At 38.1% G+C, this 11,604-nt stretch overlaps 1 protein-coding gene across 1 annotated transcript in view; it reads left to right on the top strand.

Moving 5' to 3' along the window:
* The window catches only part of hlcs (holocarboxylase synthetase (biotin-(proprionyl-CoA-carboxylase (ATP-hydrolysing)) ligase)), a 30,436-nt gene continuing 18,832 nt past the window's right edge, over positions 1–11,604 (top strand). The window contains exons 1-5 of the mRNA XM_062405721.1: positions 1–419; positions 5,352–5,492; positions 5,978–6,140; positions 7,277–8,313; positions 10,733–10,906. Of these exons, the coding sequence (XP_062261705.1) occupies positions 150–419; positions 5,352–5,492; positions 5,978–6,140; positions 7,277–8,313; positions 10,733–10,906 (1,785 nt within the window). The 5' untranslated portion in view covers positions 1–149. The remainder of the gene's footprint in view (positions 420–5,351; positions 5,493–5,977; positions 6,141–7,276; positions 8,314–10,732; positions 10,907–11,604) is intronic.

Here is an 11,604-nt window from a genome sequence, read left to right as displayed (position 1 = left end):
AGTAGCTTGCACCGGAAGTGATTGTCTAGTCATTGCTTGCGGTCAACCCGTCTTCGAAGACTTGAAAGCTGATACGTTTGCAGCATTTTGTCATTTGGGAATAATTTTAATTGACGCATTAATAATAGACACAATGGCTCTCTTCCTGCATGTTGGTTAAGATGTTAATAACCTTGTGCTACGTCTACATGTGGGTGCGGTTTCACAAGTGCTACTCGATTCTGATCCGCAACAGTCTTTCCAGACTAAAAGGCAGCAGCTTTACCTTCAGCTTCTGCTCAAGCTCGCCCTCAGTTCCAGCCAGAGCAACGCCAGCTGAAGTCCAAGCAGATGCACGGCGATATCTCGGCTCACTTCCACCCGAGGACATTGTCTTCCTTCAGCTGGGAGACAAGGCTGTCTATCTCACGGATCCTCAGGTGTGATACCTTAGATAACGTTCAGTCAAATTACATGATTTAACATGGATATAATCAATGGTAACTGGATACTGGGGTGCGTTCGTAAAATCCAAATAATCTCCATTGCCAGCCACCATTCTTTGACCCCGATGGAATATGTACAGCAGTAAAGTTAGCTCTCATGGATTGCATGTCTATGTGTGCCTTTTCGGTAGAGTGAAACGGATAGGTGGAGCGGCAAAAAAAACAACTTTATATCTTTGCAATATATTTGTTGCATCGTTTAGTATTTCAGGTAATGCTCAATTAACTTGATTTTGATCATCACAAATCCTTATTTAAAATTTTCCTTTCTCTTTGGATAAAACTATTTTTGTAGCACCACCCTTCCAATAAACAACATTGGTAAAAAAAATTTACCGTATTATTTACCTTTGTTATTTCATGCATTGCTGACTGTTTCTTTGCTATATCTTTGAAATGATTGTATTTTAATCTTTTAGTATTCCAGAAATTCATTAAATATCTGGTTTATAATTACAACAAACCATTATTTTAATTTTTCCTTTCTTACTTCATGAACAAACATCAGTTTGTGTTTCTACAGCTTCTTTTGCACATCTGATGCATATAAGTCTTATTTTACAATCCGTTACCAGTGAGAATGAGAAATATGTACATCATAAAGAAGCTACACAATCATTTTATATAATCAACTTCTCATAATGAGAAACTAATGTAATCACTAATAGTTTTCCACAGTACAATTTTAGTAGGGAGGAAGTGGATAAATTCGGGAGGAAGTGGCTCCGTCAAATCTCAGTTTTCTCTCTATTCTTTTCTTATTATCTTCTTCGGACAATTATTCATTGACGAAAAATGCTTGAAAAAGGCTTGATCTGATTGGCCAAATATATTGACATGTAGAACGTGAATGCATGGCGAATGTATTGCAGTCTTTTGCGATACGTATATCACGCATTTTAATATTGAGATGACGATAGGTTTTGGAAAAGTCGTGCGGCCTACATTTAAATTTGTATATGCCTATGACAGTGAGAATCTTGCATTGTATGCTAACAAGTATTAAAGATGGACATATATAGTATCGATGATCGTGAAAACCTTGAAACCGTGATATTTCCTCTCACTATAATTGTGGCACCAAAATTTCATATCGCGACATCCCTACTCCTAGGCATGGCCATTTTCTTATGATAATATAAGATTATAATTCTAGGCTTCTTATTCCCCAATAAAAAGCTAATAAATAATTTGTAAATTTCCTTAAACCATTTCTGGGGAAACTTCAATGATATGGCTGATATAAGACAATTTTATAACATCAGCTATACCCCAGAGTGACAAAGGGTGGACTGTCGATTTCCTTATGTCCTCTCTCAGTGCTTTTAGATTGCTAGAGCTGTTTAATTCAAATTACTTATTGGAAATCTGATATTTTTGCAGAGATACTTTATACCTTGTCTGCGTCTGTCTATCTCAGTCGTGCTTCATTTAAACAAAAACGCATGTGTTTATGTTGGTTCATAAATCTGGTTTGTTCCAGTCACTTTAAACCTGATGTCCTGGCTGTACTTTGTTTTTTCAATGTGTTTTTATATACGTATTTCAAACTCTGGAGTGAATCAAATTAACGCAAAGTAAACTTCAGTATTGTTTGGTACCTATTCATTTATTTTTGTATTCTCGTGAAGGGTGTATAGAAACTAACTAAACACCAAGTGAAACTGTTGCCATGGAGGCAGAGTCGTAGTAAGTTTAACTGTTTACTGATACACTTCTTCATTAACATGCAATGAGTTTAAGCTGAACATCACTGGGTGCATTATCCACACTGCATATGAAGGGAGAAGATATCATGTAGATTTCACTCTGAACTGTTTTGAAATATCCTTGAAAACACCATGCAGTGCCCCTAACATGGATCAGTACCTGCTTAGGTGATCAGCTGATGGTGTGGCTTCTTTTGGCATGCGGTTAACAATGTTACCCTCCAACTGGCTTGAAAGAAACTGCAACTTTCTCATGAAAGCCTTCACTAGGCTATACATTTCATGCTCAAATAGGCCTTTGCCTTGCAGTTTGGTATATAGCTCATTGGTTATTGCAGTGACATCAACAGCAAATTCAAGATCTAAGATGGCGATTCAAATTGTTAATCTTAAACACAAGCCATCTGTTCTCCACAAACTAAGCTCACATCTTTACCCCTTGACTTCAGTAAATAAATACTTAGAAGTTTGTCTTTTTTGAGGGCCAACGGCTAACTCACAGCGTTCCTAAACTGTTTGCCAAAACATTTCAGTGAAGCAGCATACGCTTGCTTGCATTCAGAATCCATGTTCATAAAAAACAAAAGTTGCCTTCAAAATAAAGGAATGTAGCTGTATTCTGTGCATGTGCACTTTTTAAGTTTGATTCCTAATTTCCTCTTGACCTCACACAGGCTGGTTAGGGACAGCCAAAGGACTGCATGTGGCCCACTGTACAATGCTCAGGGGTCTAATTTCTAAAACATTGCGTAGTATTCATACTTAATGTGTTTGTGCGCACAAAAACCCCAAATCAGATTTAAAAAGAACGCAATGTTCACTTAATTAATCAAACTCCACACGTACGTGGATCTGCCTCAAAGTCCACCCTCTACACTCCCACTTTCACCCATAAATGGTCAACGAAAGGCATTTCATGAATATTTAATTATCAGCAATGAGAAGAAGAAGCAAAACTCTCTTACACTGACATCAAGGTGTTTGTTAGTGAGGTGGGGGTGAAGAAAGACAGATTTCCTTTGGGTTCCACAGCAGGGATGTTATTAATAAAGTAAATGCACTGACACACTGCTGCGGATAATACAGTGAGTGATAGTGAGGACAATAGTGAATTAAGGTTGAGATCTTTTTTCATAAATCGCTTCACACAATCAGAATATGAAGGAATTTGTTATATCTCATGTTCGTATTTAATCCTCCAAAACTGCAGGATTATTAAATTCAAAGACAACTGCGATGTCCTTAATCTATAGAATTTAACAGAATTATTATATGCTTGTGTTTGTTCTGGGATGTTTCAGTTCCGTCGGTCGGTCAGTGTGATACTGGACTCTAAGATCCAAGATCGGAGATCTATAGAATCTATTTCAGCTGATCAGTCATCATCATGGGACAAAAATCAATGTGATTGGTAAACCCTTGTTACCTCCTCGTCCTTCCATTCGCTAGCATGAGTGCTCGGCCTCTAATAACTATTCAAGACACAAAACACTTCAACTTATAGTTAAACCACCACCACTATCCACGATCAGCTAGAAACAAGAGCATAACATACTCACTCTACTTTGAGAATTTGGTCCTTGTCAGTTGTCTATTTGCACAGTTGACATTCCCTTTTCCAATATTAGATTTTTCTTGCTTTGGAAAAATAAACATTTCTTACGACTGTCTTTAAGAGAGTGTCTCAGGGACAGGGTCATTTACTGAGATTCTGAGGTATTTAGTCAGGTGCTCTCCCTATATCTTGTACATGATGAATGAAAGACATTCAGATCATTGACAGGTTTTTCCGTCAGTGAATCATTGGCGGAAGAAGATAATAAGAAGATAGTAGAGAGAAAACAGAATTTGAAAAACAGATTTGACGGAGTGACGTCAAATCTTGCTCCGCCTCCTCCGACTAAATTCTACTGTGGAAACTTCTAGTGATCACGATTGTCCCGAGTCAGATTCATCATTATGAGCGGTTGATTATATAAACGAATTATGAAACTTACTTATTATCCCAGAACCTGAGGGAAGTCACAGCGCACACACAGTCTTTCTTTTGTTCTTTCTTTCTTTCTTTTTTGCTTACGTCGCTGGAGTTTAAAAGTTGATTTGTTTGTCTTCACAATATCAAAACTGATCATCACATAATGATCGATACTTTTAATAATGAGTCAAATCTTTATTCAGAAACTTTAAAAAAATACTTTTCACCATCCAAACATGTAAGAAAAGACCCATATTAATACTGTTAGTGGACTTAGTGGAGCTGTATATGGCTCCCCAGTGTCAGCTCTGGACCTTGTGGTGCTGTGCGCCTTCTTCCAGCTGTGGAGCTGCCTGTGGTCTCTGCTATCGATATCGCATTTTTTCCTAATATCGCACACCCCAACTTCAGATCCTTAGGTTCATAGCAAATACTGAATGCTGAATAAGGTTTTGCAGTGTTTAGTTGAGTGGTATAACTAGCTGATGTCATACTCGGGATGTTGATGCCTTTTGTACTCTGAACTTAAAAATGAACATGATTGTGTACAATTGCATTCAAAAAGAAGTTTCAATCATTTGTTTAGTTGCATAAAATTGCTTCAGCCGGAAAATTATCAATCAATCAAATTTTATTTGTATAGCCTATAATCACAAATCACAATTTGATACATTGTGAGACATCCTCTGTCCTTAACCCTCAACAAGAGTATGGAAAAACTACAAAAAAAAACCTTTCAACAGGGTAAAAATACGTAGAAACTTTAGAGAGAGCCACATGTGAGGGATCCCTCTCCCAGGACAGACAGAAGTGAGATAGATGTCAAGTGTCAAGGAGAACATCATCAAGATTAAAGTTTTTTGCAGGAATGATGAGGGTAAACATTTTGGGATAATTAACATAAGGATAACTTCAATACTATATATCAAGCAGTCCTGCTGCAATCATAGTCTATGGTTAGCAGCCAGCAAGATTATGATCCACCATCAAGATCGGATGCCACTATAGTCCACAGTCATTGTCCACTGCCGCCATTTAGGATCCATCATCAGCTGCCACCTCTGTCATGGTCCACCACCATAATCTGACGCGAAAGGCGACAAAGGATCCGCCATTGAATATTACCACGTTTCTATAAACTAAAATGTCTAATGAAGTTTTTGATTTATTTTCTGTCCCCAGGCATGTGATGACCTCAGCAAATGGACTGTGCTGTTGGGGTCCTCTCTGGTTTGTGGTCCACAAATAGAGAATATTTCATTCATCATAGAAGCAACAGCATCCAGAGTGGGCTGCCATTCTCGTCACATATCGAATAAGAAAGTATGCCCCACGCATAAGTTTACAAATAAACTTGTCAGAGCTATTATTGTTATTTAGCAAACCTTACTTTTAGCAGACAGGGTTTGATCTCAATTCCTTAACACCAATTTCATTATTCAGTAATATATATATAGTTGAGTGTATGTATTCACATTTGTGTATTTTTCTGCCCAAATTTATCAACTCTTATCTTTACTTTAAATGGTATATTACTTCTACGTTTACCAGTCAGAATTAAACATTCTGTACAGTCCTTACAGCTAATTTATGGACAACTTAGTGAAAGTGACTAAGACTGGTGCATTTCTTGGAGAAATTCTGAGCGAATGCTGCCAGCTGCTAGCATGAAATTAATTGCTTACTTACAAATCACTCCTGTGATGTAGTCCTGTCAGTACAGTTAATAGGACTTAATCAAACCGGCTTTTCCTGTGCTATGGAACAATGGAGTGTGTGAGCTAACTTGTGGTATGTGTTATGTGCAGGTGCTGAAGTGGTCCGATTATTGTCTTCCTTTGGCCTACAGCCCTGACCAGCCCTTCAGGGTGGTGGCTCAGAGCACTGTCGATAACTTCATTCGTCTGGGAGTTGCTTTTCTAGAAGGTTGCCTCCAGCTAGACAATGGACTTTTGCCTTCAAAGATAGTCCGTATGTTACTTCTAATTATATAACAAATTTGCCCTTTTTATAATTTTTTGACTTTTCATAATGCTTTAGAACATATTATTTGTGTATTAATATCTTGCAATATACATATTATTTAATGTATGACTTTATGTTCTATTTTGTAAAGTGGAAACAATATTTTCGTAAAATTCATCAATACCGCAGATAAGTGACAACGGTTTTTCTATGCAGGATCTGTCAATAGGTAACTGTTTTCTAAAATGTTCACATATTTAATTGATAGGGTTGGTTACTAATCACATTTGAACTGGTACCATTATCTGGAATTCAGTACCCCTATCCAACGGTAATTTTTTCCAGTACTTTACTCTCTCTGAATAACCCCAAAGATGCCCACCTTCCCCAGGAGGAGACATGATCATTCTAAAACATTTCTACTGTATTGGTTTCATATTTAAGTTTCGGCCATAACGTTACTTATAATGATAGTTCATTGTTAAATACAAATTCACTCATTATCTTTTCACCTCTATGCATTTGGAGGGGTGGGTGGAGTATTTTAGTCCAAAAAACACTTTTGGAGTTTCAGGGATAAACAGCATTGCAGCCTAATCCAATAGAAGTAAATGGTGACCGTCATTTTCATAAGGTGTAGCCACACTTGAGAACACTTTGACTGTGTGCACTGATCAGAAATAAGCTCTGCTTGATCACGTTCCTGAGTTGAGTGACATGGTCTTACTCTCTCTCTCTCTCTTTATCTAACTAGACTCTCTCTTTTACTCTCACTCATGTATACATAATCTCTCACCCTGATGCGCTCGCATGTACAGAAATTAGGCACAGATTGATTTAACGTAAATTGGTTCCTGATCGGTACCCTTAAAGGATAGAATTCGGTACCCACCCCTAATTCCTGAGCAATTTCTTCCTCTCACCAGTTGGTGGAAAAATTACTTAATTCAGTTTGAGGTATATTCATAACTAATTAACCAATATATAATCAATCGGTTTGGGTTAGGGGTGTTAGGGTTTGTCCTTACCCTTTCTAAGACCTTGTCAAAATAAATAATTGTAATATGTTGTTTCTGTACGAATTGTAATTCAGACTCCACTGATAATTAATATTTTTTATCATTTTTGTGACATTCCTTTAGCTGTTGTCCTCAAAGAATCTACTCTCAGTGAGCTGGTGGAGAAACAATGTCGACAGAAACCAAAGACTGTGACATCTCAATGGCTCTGTTGTACCCAGTCTAAAGAGGGTGTTGTTGAACCTTTACCCTGTAACCTATTAGCTGACCACCGGCACACACAGAGCCATAAAGGAAGCCTTCTCCTCACCCCACAGGCAAAGAGGAGGACTGAGGAACGAAGAGTGTCAGAGCCACTCCATGGTACCCAGGATATAAGACTGGTTGGTGACTCTGAAGTTCATTCCATGGGGGATAATCATCTTATGGAGAGCCATGGACACCACCTCCACCTGTCCAGCTGCCATGAATGTTTGCAGTTGGAAAACAGCACCATCATCTCTGTTAAATATGCATCAGCGGAGAACATTCCAGACCTTCCTGATGATAACTCGGTTGAGCTGGATAGTGGAGCTAAGAGTTTGGAAGAACATCACCAAGACACTGGAGACTTTTTTGGTCAAAGTGGGGGTTTTGACTGTAATAACAAACCACCAAATGTTCTGGTGTACACGGATGGTTGCCAGGAGCGTTTTCAAACTGTTTGCCAAGTTTTATCAGAATGTATAGACATGGAAAACCATGTAATATATCATCTCCAACCACAGCAGGCTCTGAGCCATCCATGGATGGACAACACCAGGCTCCTGGTTGTGGCAGAAGAGGAAGCCCTGACCCCCCAACTTCAGACCCGCTTTCTCACCTACCTTAGCCAGGGTGGCAGGGTCTTGGGGCTTACATCTACCCTGTGTCCTGCAGGCCTTTGTCTGAAAGTCAGGGAGAGGCAAAGAATGGTCAACAGGCTGAACTTCATTAAGAAAGACAGCACAGAGCTGGAACTGAGCGTGTTGGCGAGTGGGAACTTCTATGTCAGGGATACTCGGGGAGGAGGGGAAGTGGAGCTTTGGGGAGAGCTGAAAGGGGAGGTCGCTCATCAGAGGGATATGGTAATCGTCAGAATTACCCATGAACAAGATGGTGGACAAGCTGTCCTTTGTCAGGTAAAGACATTTGACATTACTCAAAGTGATAATTGTAGCAGTCTACAAAGATAAACATGTCAAAAATTATTGATTCTATTTTTATTTTTATTGTTATTATGAAAGACATGATAAGCCCTGGCCATTAGTACATTAATATGTTGATTTATGATTTTGAACAGCACTTGAAATTCTGATCTGTGGTTTGAGGTATACAGTTTTGTTATTTGTGGTGCCGCCTATGGGTGAGGCTCAAGAAATGTGTATTTAATCCTCCAAGAATGCATACCAAATTTGGTGTTTTACAATAAAAATAATACATTTAAAATTCATAAAGCAAATTGAGCTATGGAATAAGATGGCAGGTATTGAGTAATACGCCATACCCACATTCAACGATCAATATAGTATTTCCAAATATTATTTAGGATCGCACCAGAACATATGTCGGTGGTGCTTTGACCGGGCTCTGCGCCTTCACCCAACTGTGGAGCTGTCTGTGGTCTCATTTTTCCCTAATATCGCACAACCCTAGTCACTACCTCGAAAAGGTTTGCAGGCTCCAATGTTCAGAAAACACTTTAGTTTCTTCATACTCTTCCTTTAACGCTCAGATTCAGCTCCTGCATCCCCTTCGCAAGAAAGCCCAGTCTGCTGTTTTGGGCCAGCAAGTCCAGTCTCTTGGTCAACTGCTATAAATATTTATTTTATAAACTAATCGTCATTTTTTTTACTTCAGTAGTAATTCAAACAATTTTAGTGACCACATGACAAACACACCTTTATTTCTCGCATGTGCTTTCAGTGTTGTGTGCCCACAGATTTGGTAGATGATCAATAGGACACCTATGTGCCAACACATACCATGTGATGGCTGAAATGTGTTTCCACTAAGATTGTGGGTTTAGGGTCAATCCTGCTTCCTCTGTCCTGTGTTGGATGTGTCTGTTGTGATGTGTTTGAGTAAAAAGCGATATCAAGGTGAGCAGAAACGATAACATTCATTTGATATGTTAGTACTGCTTGTGTTTCTGGGTCCTCATCACAGCCCTTTAGCAGAGGGACCAGCCCCATCTTTCAGCAGAGGCCAAGCTGCAAATCCCGCTTAATGTTTGGCTCTGTTCACTGCGTCCTCTGCGAAGGTTACGGAACCATCAAAGATGGTTGCCTGTGGTTGTTGTTGGCCCGCAAAGAGAAAGTCTATCCATTGTTGCTTGGTGTGTTTTTCTTTAGGAAAGGGAAACTAATATAAATTTTTTCTTTTCAACCCAAGAAGTTAGTTCAGAGAGGCATACTGACGAACTTCCAAAAGCTTCTAACCATATAAACCTGAAAATCTGACAGCAGGGAAACAATAATAAGTCCCCTTTAAAGAGAAAATGCTAAGCCTCGCCTGTTGGGAAGATATTTTGGTGAATTGTGGCCATTTATAAAAAAAAAAAAACACTCTTGCTCATTTATTATGGAAATGTTGTTCCCCAGGCTGAATACCAAATTTGATTTAATTATAGTAAAAATCTAAGAAGTACGATACATTTTTTTGTTGTTATTTTTTTGCAAAACATACATTTCATGATAAAGTCAATTAGAAGAGCAGCGTTGCATGCATCACATTTCAATTGCAGGCATAATCACAGTTAATGTGTTGAGAGAAAGAACAACAAAAAAAACAAAAACAGTAAAGAATGATAAAGATAATAAATTGCAGGCATAATCACAGTTAATGTGTTGAGAGAAAGAACAACAAAAAAAACAGCAAAGAATGATAAAGATAATGATAATAATAATAACATTTTTCCCATTTGTAAAATTGCAAATCTGTGGATATTGGAATTGCCACATTATACAGCAAGTAAATTGTCTCTTGTCTCAAACACACTTTCCAGTCCGTGACAGGTTTTAAGATTACGAGCTCACCTCTGAGCTTTAACACTGCAATGCACACTGACTTGATATCTATAAGATCTGCTGGATATCTCCATCTTCATAACATAAATTACACACACAATAGAAAGCAGGATAATTCACAGTCAGCATTTGAAATGTATTCTACATAATTCCCGTCCCATGTGCTCTACCCCCACCCCAACCCAGCATCCCCTTAACAACAACAATAAATAAATAAATAAACATGTAATGCACTGTGCTATGCTAAAGATATTATGAATAGACCAAGTCTGTTATTTAGGTTAGATTGTCATAATATGTACTATACATTTTCTTATTAATAATATTCAAATTAGCAAAACATCTAATATGGTTAATTTTCATTATCCAATTGAGTTTTTTGTGGAGCACATTATTCAATTTGGTCTACAAAATTGTATGTGATAGCTGAAAAATCAAATTACTGTTAAGTATTGGAGTAGAAATTGTTTGATTAAGTTTTAATTTAATTTATATGTAAGACAATGCTTCAAATTTTGTTCCCTGTCTGCAGGTCCACCTGGAAATTGCACCTGAGAATTTGACGACTGAATGTTTTGATGAACTGAAGGTCAGCAATGCACTGCGTTATGAAGTCTTGACGGAAATTCTCATATCTTTGGGACTCAGTTGTGAACTAAACCATGATCTGACTCCAACCCCTATTCACCTGCTGGCCATCTCTCTGGTAAGAGTCAGAGTCCTGTCTGTGAATGTCAATACAAAGATGTTCAGGCAGTACTTCTGAAATTGATCTGCCAATGTATTGACTCAACGCAGTGAGAGCTCCATTTGATAGCATTTGGTTAGATCTTGGTTTACACTGAAGTTAACAATATATTTTACATGTGCCCACTGAAGGCAGACTAGAATAAAGAAGAGTATCTTTGAAATTATTGAAAAAAGTGTGTAAATAGTATATACTCAATAAAGAGTTTAGTCAAAACTGCAACGTATGCAATGCTATAAAGTATAAAAGTCATATCTTCATTAAAGAAAAAATTTACCTGTAGGGAGAGACGGAACACCAGTTTGCTGAGAAGCAGAAAGTGACCCTAGTCATTTCAAAGCAGCTCTAGCAACATCCCCAAATCTGACCCACCAATGGTGTTGTTTCAGTGGAATATTTTAGCCTCCCATGGATATAGAATTAAGTTAATATAAGTAGTATAAACATTAGTACTGCAGGTTTTTTTGTCTCTATTATTGAATATATGTGTGATATTTGTCCCTGCTTCCCCAGCCACTCAATATTACCAAGCAACAGTCTAATGGAATTGAGAGTTTGAGAATGTTTTCCAGACTGCAATGCAGATTGTGGCACACAGCTGCTAGCTCTGTGCTACAAAATGTCTGCAGAATAGCTTATCCAAACCTTACATTGAG

This window comes from Platichthys flesus, chromosome 15 (genome assembly GCF_949316205.1).
Source record: "Platichthys flesus chromosome 15, fPlaFle2.1, whole genome shotgun sequence".
Classification (NCBI taxonomy): domain Eukaryota; kingdom Metazoa; phylum Chordata; class Actinopteri; order Pleuronectiformes; family Pleuronectidae; genus Platichthys; species Platichthys flesus.
The sequence above is the reverse complement of the archived record's forward strand: the minus strand, read 5'-3'. Positions and strand labels throughout refer to the sequence as shown.